This window comes from Onychostoma macrolepis, chromosome 17, assembly GCF_012432095.1.
Source record: "Onychostoma macrolepis isolate SWU-2019 chromosome 17, ASM1243209v1, whole genome shotgun sequence".
Classification (NCBI taxonomy): domain Eukaryota; kingdom Metazoa; phylum Chordata; class Actinopteri; order Cypriniformes; family Cyprinidae; genus Onychostoma; species Onychostoma macrolepis.
In genome coordinates, this window is record NC_081171.1 from 1947456 (window position 1) to 1970183 (window position 22728).

A 22728-nucleotide genomic window follows, 5' to 3' on the forward strand; every position below is an offset into this window, starting at 1 on the left:
GAGACGAAGCGTCTGGACGATTATCGCACAGCGGATAACAGTCTTACATCAGGATCAGCGTATCTCAGGGATGCAGCATTAGAGACTTCAGACTGTATGCGTCACGTGTGGCCAGACCAACCCCTACATGGGAATGACTGCAATCTGCTCCATTCTATTCAAATGCGTCCTTTGCATTGTAAACAGATGAAGTGTGCTGGCATGTAAATGTCCATTTGGTTCAGAACACGAGTCAAAGTCCATCTGGAGAGCTTTTGTTCCCACAGCTGATAAAACGCGCTCACCGAAATCTGACCCTCACATCCAGGTCTGGGATTTGTCCTCTAATTGAAGACAGATGGATCCATCTAACATGGACTTTAACATTAGAGACAGTTTCATCTGTTTTCATGCCGATTTACTGCTCAAGAAACGCACTAGCAATGCTGAAAACAGTTGTGCTGCTTCATATTTTTGTGGAAACTGACATTTTATTGTTACAGGATTCTTCAAAAGAACAGCATTTATTTGAAATAAATCTTTTGTAACATTATAAGCATCTTTACTGTTCCTTTTGATCAGTTTAATATGGAAGCCCGTTTCTGCCATGAAATCTTTTTAAAAAGGTAATTACAACTTCTCTCATAATTCTTATCTTTTTTCAGAATTGCAAGGTATATAAACTCAGAATTGCAAAATATATAAACTCAATTGCAAAATATATAAACTCAATTGCAAAATATATAAACTCAATTGCAAAATATATAAACTCTGAATTGCAAAATATATAAACTCTGAATTGCAAAATATATAAACTCTGAATTGCAAAATATATAAACTCAATTGCAAAATATATAAACTCAATTGCAAAATATATAAACTCAATTGCAAAATATATAAACTCAATTGCAAAATATATAAACTCAATTGCAAAATATATAAACTCAATTGCAAAATATATAAACTCAAAATTGCAAAATATATAAACTCTGAATTGCAAGATAAAGTCTCCCCTAAAAAAAAAAAAAAGAAGGTAATTACGACTTTTTATCTCACAATTTTTTTCCTTGCAATTCTGACTTTTTTAAAGATATGAACTAAAAATATGACAAAAAAAAAAGTCTAAATTGTGAGATAAAAAGTTCCAGTTACATTTTTTATTTTTTTATTCCCTGGTGGAAAGAAGCTTCCATATTTGAATGTGTCCTTGGTGAAAAAAAAAAAAATGTACTGAATTAAAAAAATTAATTAATTAATTAAAAAAAAAAAAAATTGCAAAACAAAAAAACTGACCCCAAACTTAAGAACACGTATGTCTCCAAAAGGGTTCCACTTTTTCAAAATACAGCTGATCTTTTTTTGCAACATGGGTGCAAATTTTTACATCTAACAATCCTAATGTTAGTCTGCATTGGTCTGAATACATTTCTAAATACTGAAAATGAATTTTCTTTATTAAGAATCCATCAGAATTGTTGTTGTAGGATGTAACGTTACAAAATAAAGCAACACCCAAAGAGCATTTTGCAAAGATGGCTAAAAAAGCAAGTATTGCCAAAGATCCTCTTTTTTTGGCATTTTGAAGAATATAACTTGGTTTGCAGTGAATGGGTGCCGTCAGAATGAGAGTCCAAACAGCTGATAAAAACATCACAATAATCCACAGCACTCCAGTCCATCAGTTAACATCTGGAGAAGACAAAAGCTGAAACAAATCCAGCATTAAGATGTTTTTGACTTCAACCCCTTGCTTCTGGTTCTTCTTCGTAAACATGCTCAAGAATATAACATGGTTTGCATTTACTGGAAGAAATATGCAAAGAAAAACCACAAACGAGATCTCTATAATATCTAAATTTTTCTTCTAAATTAAATGGAGATTTTTGCTAAAGTCTCCTGATTCTGAGATGAGGAAAGACCCCAGTAATGTCTCAGTTTAAGAAGAGATCTTAAGAATTTCTCAAATTATTCCAACATATGCAATCAACACTCAGAACTCTCAATATAAACTCAAACCTGATCCGAGCTGCTCCACATTCCTACTTCTATAGTCTAACTGTATGGGGTTTTTTCTCCTGAGGGAAAACAAACGCAACAAAGTTGATACTGAAACCTCATCTGAAGTCATGCAATGAAATTTTCATCTTGAGAAAATCCACTGAAACGGATATTTGATACCATGCAAGATAAATCGAAATAGTTGTGTGAAACATAAAGACTATCTGCTTTAGAAACATTTATTCTTATAAAGGCATGAGACACAATCTAATGACAGTCTCCAGACTCAGAGCACTCTTTCATTATCACTGTGCATTTATTCTTCAGCCATAAATAAATGTCTGTCAGCCGTATAGGAAAGCCTCCCTATTGAATTCCCTCAGCTTTCTCACACACAGTCAAAACACAAGGCGACAATTACTTCCTCAATTAAAACACTTCCGAAAGCCAAACGCTCCCAGCACTCCCTAAAAATACTCCCTTCTCTTCCGCCGCTGACCCCACGACCCGACACCGTCTGCGGGACTAAACCCTCGGGAGGACTGGAGTACTAACACGGGCCTGAGGGACAGACGGGAGGTGTACGAAAACGCTTCATTGACAGGCAGGCGCAGAGACGCAGTCTTTATTATTTCAGCAGTTTATCTTGGCTGACCTCGGTCTCACGCTTCAAGACAATGTTTCAGAGAGACAGCATTTATAAAACACACATGAGATCAGATTTTATCTTGTAGGGGAGTTTGTTTCTTCATCAGATTTGGAGAAATGTAGCATTGCATCACTTGGGTGCAGTGAATGGGTGCCGTCAGAATGAGAGCCCAAACAGCTGATAAAAACATCACAATAATCCACAGCACTCCAGTCCATCAGTGAACATCTGGAGAAGACAAAAGCTGAAACAAATCCAGCATTAAGACCATAACTAAAATACGTGTCCATAATAACGCTTCCTCCAGTGAAAAAGTGGTCTGGTCTGAATCAGGTGAGAAATCTGCACAGATCAAGCGAGCACCGTTTGACGTTAAATTACTTGTGGATTATTGTGATGTTTTTATCAGCTGTTTGGACTCTCATTCTGACGGCACCCATTCACTGCAGAGCATCCATTGCTGAGACACTGATGCAGAGACACATTTCTACAAACCTGATGAAGAAACAAACTCATCTACGTCTTGAATGGCCTTTGTACACCAACTTAAAAGCACAATGCAATACACTAGACTTGACCTTCCATTCCTTGCATGATCAACAAACCAGGTGAAATCAACTACAATTATCTTGACTCATTATTTGATCAGAGTGTCAAGTAGTGTTGTCACGGTACCAAAATATCAGTATTCGGTACCGATACCAGTGAAAATCCACGGTTCTCTGTACCAATTTCGGTACCACATGCTAATTAAAAAACACACTATTTTTAATAATAAAGTCAAACAGAAATAAAAAGTACAAAAATCAATGCCGTTCTTTATACTTATTTAAATTGTTTCAAGTTTTTCCGCAAGTAATAAAAGTATGAAAAACAGTAAAGTTTCACCCAAATTTAATTAGTCTTTTAATTAATGAAATTTAAACACATTTTATTTTTTTGGTAAATAAAGGGGATTGACTATTAAAATATGGAACAAATGTTGTGTGATTATTTCTTTAAAAATAAAAATAAATTTCAACAGTAGTAATAGTATCACATACATTCTACTAAACAACAGAAATATATTTTTGGCACAATGTCTTTAAGATAAACTTTTATTTTGACGGGTTGCCGTGAATACCTTTAAATTTCTGTGTGTAGCTATATGATATGACGCTGGTTTTACTCAAATGAAACGGTAAAATGCTTGTGAAGGGACTCTCAGAGCAGCTCTGTAGATGTTGTTTATGTATTTATGTCCTCATTGAGACGGCAGATGCTGAAATCATCAAAATTTTTAGTTTTAAAAACAAACAAAACACGCTTCTCTGCCTTTCATTCATTCACACAGAGACTCGCAGAACAAATGGGATTCATATCTGAATCGACTTTTGCGGCTTAATATTTACAGATACTAGTCCGTGTCATGATTTGATTTTGATTAATTCATCCAAACTTTGACAAATTCCGTGACATTCCGTGCAAAACTGTAAATTCCGTTTTTATAACTAGATTCCAAGATTCCGTCCGCGTTTTCTGCATCGCGAAAATCATAGGGCTGTATGCGTCAAGAACCGGTTTGACCGGGTACTCGGTACCACCGGTACTTAAAAAAACCTGGTACCGTGACGTTTTCATTTTTTTTAGTACCGACTTGGTACCGAAGTACCGGGTCTTTTGACAACACTAGTGTCAAGATGTTTAAACAAAACTGGTTCAATGCAAATAACTGTATTTATTTCTAATTAACATGCACTTCGTGAAGACACAATGTACTACTGTCTGAAACTCTTACTGCATACCATTTCACGTGATCTTTTTAAATCTCAATCTCCATCTCAGTATGCATGGTCTGACTCTCAGAATGCACTAATCACACTCATCTTCTGCAAATTCTCATTTAATTCCTTTTCTTTAGGACCTGTTTAGAGATGGTTGGATAAGACATCTTCCCATCTGAACACCCAGTGAGCTCTATAAATAAACATTACACACACACACACACACACACACACACACACGGTGCACACACACACGGTGCACGTGGACCTGCGCCAGCTGCCTAATTGGTCAATGATTGTTTCCTGAAGAAAAGCAGAAACACATTTCATGCAGCTTCCCTCTTCACATGCACCTCAAACAAACACAATACGCTTGTAATACAAACATAAAAATAGATATTAAGATGCTCATGTCAGCTAGAGGCTCCGGATTCCTAAAACTGCCCGATTGTTATGCTTATTTATCTTGGGAACACTCCAAATTCATAAATATGTCTAAATGTTACATAAATGTTCCACTTTTTGAAAAATTCCCAACTAGTACAGAATGTGAAGAGTTTAAAAATAAAGTAATTTTCCACTGGCTTTATAAACTTAAGTCTATATTAAGCAAAGAACATAATTGAAAATCAAAACACTAACAAAAAGTAACAAAGCATACCATGGTAGAACTGTTTTCTCAGATATGGTACAATGGTAATACCATGTTTTTTTTATATGTACTATGGTATGTTTCAAGTACCTTGAAACACCATGAAAATACCATGAAATGCAAATATGGAAATCATTCAGTATAATGGTTATCAAAGTATTCATGATCGACTGATGCGTGTTTTTTGTTGATGGCTGACATCGATATCTTAAGAGAAAAATGTAGATGATGGCCGATATATTATTTCACACTATTTTTTTTAAAGATACTAGATGCTGCAAAAAAGATAAAACTTCTAAATTAGAACTTAATTTGAAAATGAATCAATATGTTAAAAAAACAAATCAGCTAATGTGATAATTGAAATAAAATGCCAAATATCGGCCGATATATTGGACTATGCAATATATATGGGTCACTTACAGTTTATTTTACGTAAAGTTTACAAAATTAGAAATAAATAATTAGAAAAATGAATCAATATTTTGAAAGGAAAAAAAATTGCCAATGTGATAATTGAAATAAAATGCCAAATATCGGCCGATATATTGGACTATGCAATATATATGGGTCACTTATAGTTTATTTTACGTAAAGTTTACTAAATTAGAAATAAATAATTAGAAAAATGAATCAATATTTTGAAAGGAAAAAAAATTGCCAATGTGATAATTGAAATAAAATGCCAAATATCGGCCGATATATTGGACTATGCAATATATATGGGTCACTTACAGTTTATTTTACGTAAAGTTTACTAAATTAGAAATAAATAATTAGAAAAATGAATCAATATTTTGAAAGGAAAAAAAATTGCCAATGTGATAATTGAAATAAAATGCCAAATATCGGCCGATATATTTGCCTTGGCAATTTATCGGTAACTTCTATTTATTTGACATAAAATGTACAAAATTAGAAATAAATAATTAGAAAAATGAATCTTTTTTTAAACAATAGGCTAAACAGAGAAATGTGTTAAGCTGATGCAATAATTAAAAAATGCCAAATATTGACTGTTATACTGGCCTTCGCAATATATCGTTCAACTATTATTATGAAGTACTAATGTGTATAGTGCATAAAGTGATCTGATCCCATATTAATGGCACAGAACTTTTCTAAAAAAGGCATGTAGTACATTAAAACTCATTTTCCTAGAAGGTCTTAAACTTGAACCCTTTCAAACCCAGATTCAGGCCTGGAGCTCCGTCACAAAGGACAGACAAAGAGCTTCTTGGAGATCCATAAATCTCTCCGTTCAGGATTCAGCGTTCAGCTGTTAAACTTCTACTTGGACAAATAACCCCAGAAACTCCATTCCCTTGGGGACTTTTAACCCTGACAAGGTCAAAGTAAAACACTGACCCCGTCTAATAACATCTAGCGTGTCGGATTACGCCCGTGAAGACCAGAGCGTGAACTGTGAGAGTTTACAGTGCTGGGAAACTGAATGAATGAAGAATGAAAGTAAATGACTGTGACAACTAAGTTACACAACTAATAAACTCTCAGGTGAGTAAATAATTAGTGTCTCACTGATGCGTTTTTTCATGATCAGTGATGAAAAGACTTTGATTCACTAACAAACTGGACATAAACACTGTGTGCGCAAATGTTTTACTCAACATCTAGTCCATAAGTATGGAAGCATTTTTCAACCACGGAATAAAAAATAAAAAGGTAATTGCAATTTTTTTTAACCTCACAATTCAAATTTTTTCCCTAATTTTTTCTCAGAATCCTGAATTTACATCTCGCAATTCCAAGTTATACATTTGCAATTGTGAGCGAGTTAATGTCTCGCATTATTTTCTTTCACAATACTGACATTTTTCTTGGAATTCTACGTTTACATCTCGCAATATTGATATTTTTCTCAGAATTCTGATTTTACATCTTTCAATTCTGACTTTTTTTTAAGTCTAAATCTCACAATTTGAGGTTATACATTTTTAATTGTGAGCAGTTCACAAAAAAAAAAAAAGTTTTTTTCTCAGAATTGGAAGAAAAAAGTCATAACTGTGAAATTAAAAGGTTGCAATTGCCTTTTTCATTTTTATTTTTATTTTTTTATTCCATGGCTGAAACAAGCTTCAATACATAAGAGATTTAACAGCAGAGCTCAACTACAAAACTTGCTTTCACTCTAGTTTCCATTACTTTTAGGATTTCATTAGTTTCCATGACTTTTTCAGGCCTGGAAAACACAATGCCATATATTTCCAAGTTTTCCACAATTGTGGGAAATTTTGAAAAGGGATATGTCATCCATATAACCACAAATAAGCAAACGAAATGCGTTCACTGGACCAACACAAGCATCATTTAGAAGTCATATACAACAGGTAAGATGCGCAATTGTTTCACTAAATCAACACCTCATCATTTGTTAATCAAAGCACTAGAAGCCCAAACCTGAACAAAGTGCAGGCGCCTTAGACAAATACTCTCTTTACAGAGTACACAGACTTCATCAGAGACACTTTCAAGACCTTCAGATGAATGAAACTGGCGAAAAAGAAACTACTAATGAATGCAGAACATCTACAGATCAAAAAATCTGTTTATATCTGCATGCATGTGGTTTTAATGCAAGTTTAACAGCAACTTTAAAGGTTACAGAGTGGGTTTTAAAGGGCTTTGCTTTAGAAAACCAGCTGCTTTAAAGAACCAAGAAACCAAAACTAAAAATGGATCTGAAAAACTTGTGAACTTTTCATCCATGCAGCAACTCAAGCCAAAAATGTTTTATTTTTTATATACACTAAACCGAATAACCTTTATTCATAAGAATGAAAAGTAATGATTAAATCAGCAAAGCAAAGAAACAAGTAGAAATGTTTTGAAGTTTTAAAATTGTTTTACATGAAACGAGTTCTGATTAGCTGATATCTGTATCTTGATATCATTCACTAAAGGTCATTGTGACATGGTTTGCAAACGTGCATCTGAAACATTGTTGCTAATAAAAACATAAATGTCATTAATAATAACATGCGTCTACAAACTTCCAGCAAGATGAGGGTTTAGCAAGATGTTTTCAACAAAACAAGGATATTAAAAACACACGCAAACTTCCTCAAATGCACACAGAGTGTGTTTAAAAACTAAGAAAACACATCTAACAGCTTTAACGGTGTAATTTTGATCTAGTTTTCCAGTACTTTACGCGTTTATGCACCACAAACAATAGTTCTGAGTCTTTCAATGAAGACTAAAACACTTACCGACTGAGTTCCTCGTTATTTAAGGCGTTTGCAGTTCATTCGCTCCTCAGAGACATTTATGTGTGTATTATTTTCACCGGCTGCAGGTCTGAGATGATCATTTCATATGCACCAGCACTGACTGACTGACTTCAGTCTGAACTCGAAACACACCGCTGCATTAAACCACAGCAGGATCGAGAGACTCCAGGTGGGCGGGGCTTAGCGACACAAACTTCTTGTAAACGTCGAAACAAAAATTTTAACTTTTTTAATGTTCACCTCACGGTTTTAAGTCAATATATATAAAAAATGTCAGTGTTTTTGTTCGGCTGCAAATTATTATTTGCTGACGAAGCAAACGCGCTAAACACCGTGCGTGACGTAATACGTGTTACTTTTCTCAGCGCAGTCAGGATGGACCAATCACAGTCTTTAATACATTTTTTAGATATTTGTATTTGTAAATGTGTGTATATTTCTTAAATATATTTATTTAAATAATTATTTTCTAAGCGTATAAAGACAAAAATAGAAACTCTTTTTCATTAATTGCATGCCCTTCAAGTCTACAAACTTTAAATGTTATCTTTCAGCAAGACATTTCTCTTAAAACAAAGTACGAGAACATTAACACTTTAAAATTCATTGGAAGTTTTCTCAACGCAGTTTTTAATTACTAAGAAAAGTTTAATGTTTTTATTTAGTTAACGGCAAATTAACGGCTGATTAACCAAGAACGCCAGAGTGAAGTGGTATGTGTTACTTTTCTCAACGCTGATCAGGATGGACCAATCACAGTCGACTATGCTTACTAAATATTGATAACGTTGACAAACCGTCTTTTTTTGGGATTGCTGATTTACGTCTGTATATGAGGTAAGATATATGACGTCCTGAAATTTAACAAATAAACAAAAATGCTGTTCGGTGATTGTGTGTAAGGTACTGAAGACTTTCTCAAACTGAGAAAATCTTTTAAAAAACTGAAGGAAACGTTGTTTGCACCTTAAGTTGCAAAAACACGTTTTTCCCGTTTGTTTTGTTGTTGCTAACCTAACTAAACTATACATATAAACACAAACTTTTAATTATTAGCACTAGTCTTCTCACTGAAGAACAGAAATTGTGTGGACTTTGTGTAGATTTTCATTTTGAATCAATGGCGCCATCTGCGGGTCAAATAATAACACAATCTTCTGTTTCTAAAATAAAATAATCAGTTAAAAACATCCACAAACACAGTCTGTACATATTAGTTTTATTGAGACTGTCCATGATTAATAGTTTAGACATAGGCAAGTTTTTGATACACATTAAAAAAAAGTCTATGTACAAATTTGCAATGTGGGGGGTATGATTTTTCACTATAAATGTCATTTTGAAATCCAAAACAACTGTTTACTAAAAAAACAATATATAAAAATAAAAAAAATAATAAAATGAAATAAAACTCCTAATGTAGCTAATGGAAAAACAAAAGAGTTTACGTAACAAAAGAGCCATAAATCAACATCTCATATCTCAAACTAAAATATTAAACTAATTTCTAGATAGTAATGCAATGTTTACATGGCTTTAAAATTAACTGATGAGAGGCAGCATTTCAAATAAAAACAAAACAACAATCAAGTCTTCACACGGCTGTATTGAAAAATAAAAGTACATGGCTCAAGAATCTTGATTTCATTTTTTGTGGTCATAAAAACTGGCTTTATTATATGCTATAGCAACACATATTCACCCCTGAGCAAAATCCAACAAGCTCATATATAAAGCAAAGGACAGAAATAAGAAAAGTGAAAAAGGCGCTGGTAATAAAAGTGGTTTCAAACTTAAAATAAGCAAATCAAACGACCTTCTGCACAGTTACCAGCCGAACGACTGAAGAAATCAAATAATTATTGCATATACAAATTCATTTTTCACATCACGCTCCAGCAGTAAGGTTAGATGTCCTGTTAAACTGAGCTAATGCTCAAACGGGTTTGGTTGTGCTGTTGTAGACGAGTTTCTCTGAATCCTCGTAGGCGTGAACATGACCGCCGTTAATGGCCACAACCTGATGTGTGTTTCTGCGCTTCTTCTTTCCCTTCAGGAGGCAACATGCGATAACAACCAGCAGGATGATGATGGCTAAGCCCAGGATGATAGCGATCACGATGGAAGCTGAACAGAGACACGACAGTCACGTTACGTCAATGCATCTGGATGTGTCACCAGAGTCAAACAAAGGTACAACAACAGACTATAAAGCAACAGATAAAGATCTACTGAACACTTTTTCCCAAAGAAAAAAAAAGACATGCATTTGTGCATTTTTTGTCATTAATTTTAAGGAAAATAATGCAACAGAAATGACATTTGCCATTTAAATAAAACAATATAACAAGCCAAAGCATGGATATTATAATTAACTAAAACTAGAAAACATTTTCGGTTACTAAATAATAATAATCATAATAATAATAAATGTATTATATATATAATACATAATTACAGTACTATTGTATATATTATTTAATAATAAATAATATAAAATTATACAATATATAAAAATAAAAGAAACTTTTAGCCAAGGCAACATTTCCCATTTTCATTTCATTCATTCATTTATGTTGTTGTCATTAAATGTCTTTCATGAATTTATATTTCAGTTTTAGTTATTTAAAAAAAAAAAAAAAAAATAGTAAAAATAATAACTAGATATGTACATTTTCTGAAGAAAATGTAAATGGGTTGTTATGGTGGTTGCAAGAGTGAATGCATCAAAATGACAAAAAAAAATGTAACTACAATAATAAAATTAAATTAAAAAAAATTAAATATAATAGTATCTCAATAATACTAAAATAACCCTGAAACAGACACTGAGCAACAGGACAAGATACTTCGGTTAAACTTACGCTCAACATTCATCTTTTAAAGGAAAGCATGAGAGGAACGATAGTTCTGCTGTAAATTATGAAGTGTGATTTGTATAAGCAGTGTTACCTGTTTCGTTCTTGCTTTCTTGCTTTTGAAACTGAGCTCGTCTGGCAAACACGTCAGTCTCTGAAAGAAAATAAACATGAAAAATAACCTCAGTTTACAGTCTTATGTTTTCTTAATCTTACTTTGCATGACACAGTGAACAAACATCGGAGAAATATGACTTTAAAACAGTTGCAAACAGCTGTTAAACCAGAAAAAGAGGGACTGATGAAATTAGCTGGAAAAATTCAGGAAAAAATTTATAAAATTCAAATCTAAAGCTTTTTAAAAAGAGCTGCACAAATAAAATGAATACTGTATGAGTGGGGTGGCGCTATGGCAACATTAAACTATAAAAAAGGGACATAATTTGAGGAGTTTATTTGCAAAAACAGATAACTCCCGTTTTTTTTTTAATTTTCAAAAATCATGCTTTTTATTATGTTATCATGTTTTTATTGTGTTAGTCAGCTGTATTTTTTACCTAATCAAAATAACCCAACTGCAGTGTGATTGAGATTAATTGGAATGCACAATGGAAAAAAACATGAGTTATCTGTTTTTGCAAATGAACTCTTCATTTAAAGTTCAGATTTTCACAAAAAGAACATGTTACAAAACGATTTACAAAACTTTAGCCTTTAAACCATTTCTTCATAAAAGGGATGAGTGAAAATGAATAATTATTATATTCATTTAAAACAAATATACTGTATATCTTAAGGTCTTAATTGTTTAGATTTTGCATATTAGAGTCTTTTCAGTCCACTGGTTCACATTTACAACTCATACATACATATTTGTTTTAAATTAATATAATTAATCATTTTCACTCATCCCTTTTATAAAGAAATGGTTTAAAGGCTAAAGTTTTGTAAAACGTTCTTTTTGTGAAAATCTGAACTTTAAATGAAGAGTTCATTTGCAAAAACAGATGATTTTCAAAAATCATGTTTTTTTCCATTGTGCATTCCAATTAATCTCAGTCAAACTGCAATTGGGTTATTTTGATTAGGTAAAAAATACAGCTAACTAACATCATAAAACACAAAGAGGGTCAATTTTTGATTCCATGTTGACTTTAAATTCTAGTAGCAGTAAAACTCACCAGACACTCCAGTGCAGGAGGACATGCACTTCTCCTCCGTGTCAAAGCGGTTTTCATTCCCATCACAGCCGCCGTAGTTGAAGCGGTTACAGCGGCCTTCATACGGATTGTAGTACCAGTTGGTAAAACTTGCACGACAGGATCCCGTTACCGGCGGCTCCACGCAGTGAACTGGAAGAGTCAAGACATCGCTGATCATTTTAATAATGAATTTAATATTAAGGAGGCACTAAAATAGCAAAAAGTTACTTGTTACTTTTTAAAAATTTAAATGCAGCGACAAGCTTTTCAAGATAAAATTACAATCAATACATTTAAAAAGGTTTAGGTTTGCATACATCATGACACAAAATGAAATACAGTAATCAGCTTTTCCAGATAGATTCATAATCAAAAATATTTTAAAAATATGTATTTTAGGTTTGCATATATCATAAAAAAAATACAGTGAGTTTTTAAAGATAAAGTTATAATCAAATTCTTAAAAGATATTTAGTTTTGCATATATCATAACAGAAAATACAATGCAATTGAAATACAATGAGTTTTTAAAGATAACATTATAACAAAAATATTTATAATTATTAAAAAAATTTCCACATATCATAAAAAATGAAATAGAAATTAAATACAGTGATGAGTTCAAGATATAAGTATAATCAATAATATTAAAATATATATTTTAGCATATATAATTTAACACGTTTTTCAACAAAATATATTTTAGTTTTGCATATAACAAGATAAAACTATAATCAAATATCTAGAATTATATAAAAAATTCCACATATCATAAAAATGAAATAGAAATTAAATACAGTGAGTTTAAGATATAAGTATAATCAATAATATTTAAAAATATTTTAGCATATATAATTTTTATATAAAGATTTTCAACAAAATATATTTTAGCTTTGCATATAACAAAATAAAAATTAAATGCATTGATGGGTTTTTCAAAATAAAACTACAATCAATAAATACTTTGAGATATATTTAAAGTTTAAAAGTTAAAAATATGAAATATAAATCACCTCTGCTTTTGTCCACAGGAATATCCAGCAATCGACGGAACTTACTGTCCACTGAACAGAGAGACAAGAAAAGGTTAAATGAATCAATTCAATCACACATAAAACTAAGTACATTTAAATGAAATTAAAGTACATTTAAAGGGACACTTCATAAAATAAATAAATAAATTCTCAGGTTCAATCCTGTATGTTCTTTACTAAATGAAAGCAGAAGGGGCTTTTCAGATCAAAAGTGACAATAAAGCAGCATAAAAGCATTACATATAAGACTTGATGCACTTTATTTGAAGTCTTCGCATGTAAAAAGCTAGCTTTTCAGTGAATAACAACTCAATAACAACAAAGCTCTAGTATGACTTCAGATGACTTGGCATTTCAGCAGACATGAAGTCATACAGGTGCGAGTAAATGATGCCAGAATGCTTATTTCTGGGTGAACTATTCCTTTAACTACTAAAGTATTGTGTATATCTCATGTGTTTCATTACGTCTGGAGCATTCAGCCTCGTCCGAGCCGTCGCTGCACTGCGGTTCCCCGTCACACTCCAACTCTCTCTCGATGCAGCATTTATTTGTACACGAGAAGTGATCTGGACCGCAAGCCGCGTCACACTGCTCACCTGTGTGTGTTTGAAAGAAGATTTTGCTTGTAAACGCCTACATGAATATTCTAGACACTAATTCAAATGAAATCATCAGCACATGGACTTACGATGATCGTGGACCGGACCAAATCTTCCAGACGGTGGCTTCGCAAAAGCTGCGAGAAGAAAATATTTCATGTAAAACAGCAGCATCCATTCTTAAAAATGTGTTACTAGACAATGAAATATCAAATAAAGTGTCATTTATTTATAAAAGCACACACAGACAGACTTAATAATAAATAATTCAAAGCATCTTTGATGACATCTCTGCATTGTTCGTTTCAGTTCATGTTAAATTTAACAGACAATGCATGTTTTTAATGCAGTTTCATAAGAAGAAACGGCCTAAAATATCTAACGCAATTCAGTTTATCCATCATCTGAACCAGAATAAAACCCCCAAAGCCTCATGACTGGTAAACCTAAATGTCAACGATTTAAATTAATTTATGATATAGCATCTGCTTATTCATTTAGCACACACTTCGGATAAAAGCATCTGCTAAATGTATTGAGGTTGGAATAGTGTTAGATTTTAATAAGACAAACAGATTTAGTTTCACACTATTTACTTGGAAAAGTCACAAGTATATTATAAACCTATAAAAGTGATTTTGCATCGTTCCTGCCGCAAGACTCCCTCCGTTTATCTGCCGTCTCTCCACTGTTCCTTCCTCCTTCATTCATTCCTGTCGCATTTTTTTCCTCATTCCAGAGCTGCAGTGCTAATTACCGCCTGTCGTATCACTGTACAAGTCTCTCATACCAATTTACTGGATATGACCGAGAATCATTATCAGATACACTGCATCTAAGGCTTCTGTGATTAACTGGCATGACCATAAAAAGCTCAGTACCTGAAACTTTGTCGCAAGCGTTCTGACATTCGTTGAGCGCCAGGTAGTTGTTGCGGTTTGGTTTGCAGCCTCCAAACTTGAACTTCTCACATTTCTCTGTGGCGGCGTTGTAGTGCCAGCGAGGAAAAGAGCCTCGACACGGACCCTCCTTCTTCGGCACCAGACAGTGATCTGATGGGAAGAAAAACAGGCATTTATTCATTATTTAGACCCAACAAATGTTATGCATGAACAACTAAAATTTTATTTATTCTGATGTTGTTCCAGACGAAAAACACCAAAAGTATGAAATAATTTACGTGTAATGTATCAGTATGTTTGTGTAACTATAACATGCCATGACAAATTGCATGTGTAAATGCAAATGAGTTTTGCGAGCCTCTGCGGTGAAGAATAACCTATGACATTTTAAAACTATAAATTACGTGCAATGTGCAAAACACATGACAATAACATTAGAGCATCAATGCAATTAATGTTAGTATTAAACGTCACATCAATGCACTTATTTTTATGGAAACTCAAATTAAAGCTTCATTACTTGAACAATACACTGTCAAGACAGGTTTAGGCTAAGTCTCAATGACAGTGAAGCTGTGAAAGAGCAAGTAAATATAAATATAACATCAATTTAGTAAAATAACGCATGTGTTGTTGGGTCACGAATGGCATTCCTGAATTTATTTTATAGTTGATTCCTATACTGTATCTGCTCATTTACGTAAGCATGTGTGTGTGTGAACACATGAACTATGTGAAATATGAACGCTCATTCAAACGGAAAACTGAAACTATCACTTGCGTTACACAACACAAGGCGAAACATGAAAGACCACATCTGACCATAGTAAATAACGTCCTGGCAATTAGCATGTAAAAAAAAAAAAAAAAAATTGTATTGTATATTTAGTTCTGTATGCGTGTTTGTTTTTCCTGAATTATTTTCTGTCTGCATGTCACAGATGCTGCTGATAAACATGCATTATGTCTTGGAAAAACATTAATATTTAATGAATTTTCTCACCATCAATTATGAGACAAACACTGCGCTTTGAACACAAGGCAGCAAAACCAAACTTTTTAAATAATGCAAATGCACCATGATTAATTCAAATGAACACAGAGTCATGTAAACATCTGTTCAGCATTGAAACTAATAGAATTTGTGTATTATCTCATATGGATTTTAGATTTACATTTGACAGCTAGACCAGATCAGAGCTGTTTCACAAATGCACAATGACAAGAACAACTTCATTCCCTGTGAAACTCCCACCGCAAAACCTGCCGCACCAGTTTGTGAAACACTCAAGAAAATGGCCACTCGCAGCTCAAGGGGTTTCCTGTTGTTTCTACTGAAATTAGGAAATATCAAGCAATGTCACAAAACTACAACTGAATCATTTCCATTAAAAATAAATCATTAAACTGCTGATTTGACAGTTTCGACCAAGCAAAGCTGAAATTAGCTGAAGCTCCTTTTAATAGGAAATATGAGGAAAAATATTCTGGTTTTAGAACTAAGTTCACAGAATGAAACCACTTATGCATTCAAGTCTGACAAATCCTGGGAAATGGATAATCAATGTATTTTTAAGGTCACTTCAAAACCTGTTGGACCAGAACTCATCTCAGGTCAACAGTGCATGTGAAATTCATTATGATAAATCAGATTAAATGACTGGGAAACACTTATCAGAGAACATGACAGCAATGACCCATTACTTTAATGAAAGCTGTTGCTTTTAATATCATAATGAAACATACGGGAATTAACATTAACTGGAGAACATCACACTGTTTGTCAGGTTTTTGAGTTGATAATTTTGGCAATACTGACTGAAAAACTGAGGTGCTATGATCAGTCAGTTCCAAAAAGAAATACAAAACCTGTGCAAATTGAAAGAAAGCAAGTTGATAAAAAGATTAAATCCTAAATTTGGCAATAACACACCAAAATAAGAGATTTACAAGCAATTTTTAAAAGGTCGGCCATTTTTGACCAAAACACCAAAGGATTTTCAGCACAGAAGAAGGGTTAAAAAATGAACAAATAAATGAAGTAAACACACAACATGTACTCACGGAGTGATTGTTCTGGTGTCAGGACCAAAACAGACACCTCGGCCGATGCTGTCTGATCAGCGTCATCTGTGACCATGAGTCTGAACTTATACATCCCAGGAGAAAGATTGGAGACCGTCACTGAATCCTCAAACGGCCCTTTCTGACAAAAAAAAAAAATTATATTGTACATTAAAGAAATATCAGTAACACTTTGCTTGAAGCCTACGCATACAATGCATGATAGATTATTTTTATTGCATTAATTATGCCCTGTAATGCACCTTACAATGCATTGCATGAGCTCATGAATAATTATAACCACAGTTATATAATAATACTTATATTGTTACACTTTTACTTGAAGCCTTTATATACAGTATAATGCATTAAAAAATATTTTACTTACTATTGCTTTAATTATATAATTAGGGTTGTCAGTTTAACGCGTTAACTTAACTAGTTACGAAAAATAACGTGATTAAAATATTTTAACGCAGTTAATGCACTGGCCCCACCCCCAGACCTGTACGTCATCTTACATTTCATACAGCTGACAAATATGATGCAGGGCAACAACTCCATAAATGCAGTTATGCCCTAAAATTCAAGATATTGGGGCAAAAATGCTCCTGTATGAGTTTTTGTTTCATATTTCTATCATATGATAAGCGATATCACACGAGCAGCGAGAGCAATATCACATGATTTCATACACCAGTTCAGTAAATAAGATATTAATATTGTTTTATATTTTAAACACAATATTGTCTGTTTTTGCTCAGTTTTGTCAACAAAAATATTACCTAAAGCCACAGCAGAATTTTTGTGCACCTCCGAGGAACATAGCGGTGTTTAGTTTCTGAATAAATCTGTGTTTTTAACAAATCGTGTGAAACAATGATTCAAAGGCCCATTCATAAAGTGAGCCATTTACTCAATTTCTGAATGAATCAGCCATTTGAACGAATCGATTGAATGAAGAAAGGCATAAATGCATTTACTGCCACCTGCTGGCAGTTTTGGTTTCTTATTTAGAGTATTATTTCATTTAAAAAGGGGGACTTTAAAGGGATAGTTCACCCAAAAAATTTAATTATGTCATCATTTACTCAAACCTAAATTACTTTTGTGGAACATTAAAGAGGCCTAAACATTTGTGTGTAATAAATTTTATGCTGAATCAAATCAAATATTTATTTCCAAAGCTACAATTTGTAATGTTTACTTAATACTGTCTCATTTAACACAAAAATAGCTTTAAATAATCTTTTAGGGGTATTTTCATAGCCAAATGTAATTTGCGATTAATTAATCGACACATGTAATTAATTAGATTAAAAATTTTAATCGATTGACAGCCCTAATTATAATATATTTTAATACTTATACTTTATAAGTTGTTACAATGAATAGATAACTCATTAAAACCTGAAAAGAACAATATCGGTAACACTTTACTTGAAGCCTTAACATATAATGCATTAAAAAGTATTTTAATGCATTAATTATATTAAAATACTTATCTATTCTTTGTTACACCTTTAGAAGGTATAATTCATTAAGAAAGGCATGAAAAAAAAATATCGGTAATGCTTTACTTTTCTATGTAATGCATATTTTTTTTTTTTTTTTTTTTTATCCTCTGGTATTTCCTTTATTTTTTTTTTGTTATCAACATTTTTTATTTTTCATACATTATGTAATGCATTTTTAAAGTCTTTTAATGCATTAATTATGCTTTATAATACATTGTATGATCTCGAATAATTATAACACAGTTATAATATATTATAATGCTTCGTTGTTACACATTACAATTCATATTAACATAATTATTCATATGTAGCAAGGAATCTGGAAAATGCATATTAACTTTTAATATATTTATTACTATTATTTTATACTTTTTTTTACAATTATTTATGAAATGATATGATGTATTATAATATACATTATGAATACCTTTATAATGCCTTAAACATAAAGGCTTCATATAAAGAAAAAAGTAAATATCTAAAGAAAAAAAAGGAATTAAAAGGGTCTTATGCATTTTCAGAAATTCTTATTTTAATAATGAACCTGAACCCACCGTCATAACTGCTGATGGGTCTCCAGACACCATTTCCCACTCATATTTTACTATCTTTTTATCGTCTTTGCTCTCAATACCGTTCAGAATCACATCTTCTTTGGGTTGAACGACTCTGTCCTGCCCGGCCACTGCGGTTGGATGTTTGTCCTCCACGTCTGCAAGAAATCAAAACACTGCAGCGATGAAACATTATGCAATATGAAACAATAACGGTGGGAAATGCACAAGATGCCAAGAATGATAGCGAGTAAACAAGCCAGAGCTTATGAGAGAATAATGCAAGATGGATCTTGTATACTGAAGATCAGTAGATAGGGTGACTTAGAAGAACTATTAAAGTACCTAAAACATGCAGAGCAAATAGTTCGAGACTAAAAGATACTGACACTAAATGATGAGATTCTACACAGTTAACACCAGGGGCGCAGAAACACAACGGTAATATTTTCATGTTTTTGCATTCACCTCATGGATAATCTTTACTTTTTAAAGTCCTTAAACTCCATGAAATCAGAATTTGTGAATTTTAGTCAATGTCTATATGCTACTGTACTCCAAAAACATGACAAAATTTACATTTATAAGATACGTGCATTTAATTTACAGCCTTTCACTTCTATAAAAACAGCAAAACTATTGATCTTGAACTCCAGGGAGTATCCTTTTGTTTGTCAAACAAACGCTACTGGCTATATAATTTGTATTAAATATGTAATATTTAATGTCTTGCCAGTCAGTGCAAAAAACTGCACTTATCCAGCGTTATTTTAGTATCAGTGAGATACTATTATAGTTTTTATGGTACCATTTTACATTACGGTCCCATTAGTTAATGCATCAACTAACAACGAGCATTACTTTTGTTACAATATTTATTGATTTTTGTTAATAAAAATACAATTGTGTTGTTAGTTCATGTCAACTCAGATCCATTAAATAATATTAAAAGAAACTACTTCGAATTTTAAAAATGTATTGAGAAATGTTGAAATTGACATTAACTATAAGATTAATAAATGCTATTTTAAGAAGTATTTGCCATTTTAAATTTTGAGTTCGTTTTATCATTTCCATTTTTATTTTCATTTTAGTTAAATTTTTGTTTTATATATATATATATATATATATATATATATATTTTTTTTTTTTTTTTTTATTCATTTTTTATTTTAGTTTTAGCTATTTTAGTCCATCAAATTAAACTAAATAAATGAAATAAAATGTTTTTTTTTTTTTTAATCCATTATATTTAATTTTTTATACTTTTTTTATGATTTTAGTTAACTATAACAATTAACCTGTCAAGGCATTTCATGGGGTCCTCAATGTTTCCACCTTCTGAAATTATTCCTACGCCCCTGGTTACTACAACCAGCAAAAATATGAAACAATGACACACTTCTGAAGATTTCAGCAGGTCTGGACATGCATGAGTAATTCCAGGAGTATTTCCTCCACAGATTTAAGATAAATCTGAAAACACTGCATATAAAAATCCTGAATATACTCATTTATTATTGAACTGTAAAAAAAAAACACACCAGACATCTACAACAGACTTCTACACGCGTTTAAGATCATTTCCCTTACCTTGCACCTGTTGCACAACGTAATCTTAAAAAAACAGATGTCAAAACATAGCTGTCAACTATACAGAGAAAAATAATGTCTTTTAACGTCTCCAGATACACATTTTCCACTTACCTGAATTTTTTTGCTCAAGGTAATCTTTAAAAACAGATATCAGGACGTAGTTGCTGAAGCCCTTCTTCCTCACAAAGCGACAGACTTTCTTCTGTTTGTACAGGCAGTTGAAGACAAAGCACATGCTTTTGGTATCTCCTCCATGTTCAATCAGAGCCAGATTGCAGTTTGGATCATTACAGCAGGCCAGAACACAGTCTTCAGACCGAGACACTTGAGGAGAACCCAGGAACGTGGCCCCGTCCTTCACAGATTCATCTACATCCAACACAAAATCCTCTTTGCCAAGACTGAACTTATCCTTGCATCTCTCTTCATCCTGAGCCTCTGATAGAGCCACATGGAGACAGATGTGAAGAACCACTGTGGCCCAGAAGAACCAGAACCGAGCCGGAGTCATTCTCCGAATGAACAAAACCTCCAGTAAAAGCCGTTATAAATGATTCAAAACCAATCTGAGAAGAAAGAGAAAACTTTAAACAGTACTTCTAAAAATACGTATATGGATATTAATCATTCTACCAACTAAGTATACAGTAATATAACTATAGCTGGTAGAATGAATAAATCCAATGAATAAAAAATTTAAAAAGGAGTCATTCTTCAAAGAACAAAACCCCTTATAAATGATTCAAAATGAGTCTGAAAAGAAAGAGATTTTGAAAAACTAACAAATAATACATATATGGATTTAGTCATTCTACTAGCTACATTTATATATATTTTTATTTATATGTTCTTTACAAATCTATGAAGAATTTAAAGTATTTATGTAAAGATAAGAATCTAAAGTAAAAATCCCTTTAACAATGATTTAAGAGAGACCCGTTTGAAAAGCAAGCGAAAACATTAAAACTTCCAAATAATATTTATAAAACATAGTCTACATATTAAATCAAGACTGAATCTATAAATGAGTCATTCAAAATTTTTAAATAATTTTTGTATATAGCTGGTAGAATGATCAAATCCATAAACAATCAAAAAGGAGTCAACGAAGTTTAAAGTAAAATCCCTTTATAAATGATAAATCTGAATAGAAAGAGAAATTCCAATTAATATTTATATTATATATAGCTGATAGAATGACCAAATCCATAATGAAAAATACATTTAAAAAAATTATCAAAATAGCAAACCCTCCAGTAAAATCCCCTTAAATAATGATTTAAGACAAAACATTAAAACTTCTAAATATTGAATAATTCCAAAAAGAATTCATATAGAGTCTTTCTCCTCTGGAAAATTACTGAAAAGTCTTTATTTTCACAAACATATGGTGAATCCAGGTAAACTGGGCCACTGTTATTGAGATGAATGTCAAAGTGTGGCCCAACTTAACTTAAATCGACCTATATGACTCAAAACCAACGTGAGCTTATTAATATATAGTATTACACTTTAATACATGTTTTATATACTATAATAAGTCTATAATATAATATAGGCTATAAGGAAGAACGCTCACTTCAAAGTCAGTTTAGTCAACTTTACACAATTTCTACAGAATGACTCGACCAATAAAGTCATTTCTCCTCTAAAAAGGTCAAGTCTAAAACAAAGAGAAAACTTCAGTGAAATAATGTAATACGCAGTATGTTGTCGTTTAGACACTCGCCAATCTTCTGTGACACAAAATCGAAAGTTTTCTACCACAGTAAGCTAATGTTGAACATTTCTGCTTCACTCAAGACATAAACATCACAGGCCGCCGGAGAAAAAAGCAGCAGATATTTGTTTTTGCCTTCGCCAGTAAAACACCTAAACTTGAAACATTTCATCCTCTCACCTATTAAACAGCTCCACAAGTGTTCGTCTCTCTCCAAAACGGCGTAATTCCTCATTAGCCAGACATGAAATCGTCGTTTGAAGCAGAGTTTCGATGGAAATGCGTCGTCGATTCCGTGTAAAACTGTGGCAGTCAGATCCGGAGCTTCAGGTGTGTCCGATACCGAGATACCTGCAGGAAGTGCTGACGTCACGCGCTCGAGCCAGA

The 22728-nt window shown here is 32.6% G+C and overlaps 2 protein-coding genes across 5 annotated transcripts in view; both read right to left on the minus strand.

Annotated features, from left to right (window-relative positions):
• LOC131523093 (pleckstrin homology domain-containing family G member 3) overlaps positions 1-8450 on the minus strand; it is a 58773-nt gene extending 50323 nt beyond the window's left edge. For 2 of the 4 annotated variants that reach the window (XM_058749128.1, XM_058749127.1), the window contains exon 1: positions 8272-8450. The gene's annotated coding sequence lies outside the window, so the exon portion shown is untranslated. The remainder of the gene's footprint in view (positions 1-8271) is intronic. The other 2 variants (XM_058749131.1, XM_058749130.1) reach the window with 1 other exon arrangement.
• Positions 8451-9494: 1044 nt separating this feature from the next.
• Positions 9495-22728, minus strand: spint1a (serine peptidase inhibitor, Kunitz type 1 a). The gene is made up of 11 exons (XM_058748759.1): positions 22522-22728; positions 20733-21187; positions 19026-19183; positions 16955-17096; positions 14870-15040; positions 14078-14125; positions 13854-13985; positions 13366-13416; positions 12332-12502; positions 11245-11304; positions 9495-10419 (listed from the first exon to the last, which is right to left on the minus strand). Exons 2-11 carry the CDS (start codon positions 21130-21132, stop codon positions 10229-10231), a joined length of 1524 nt encoding a protein of 507 aa, XP_058604742.1. The 5' UTR covers positions 21133-21187; positions 22522-22728; the 3' UTR covers positions 9495-10228.

Coding starts and splice junctions, on each gene's coding strand:
- spint1a (XM_058748759.1), bottom strand. CDS start 21,132: ATGACTCCGGCTCGGTTCTGGTTCTTCTGGGCCACAGTGGTTCTTCAC. Junction 19,184..20,732: donor CCTTGAGCAAAAAAATTCAG/GTAAGTGGAAAA, acceptor GATTTCTTGCAG/ACGTGGAGGACAAACATCCA. Junction 10,420..11,244: donor AGAAAGCAAGAACGAAACAG/GTAACACTGCTT, acceptor GTCTCTGTTCAG/CTTCCATCGTGATCGCTATC.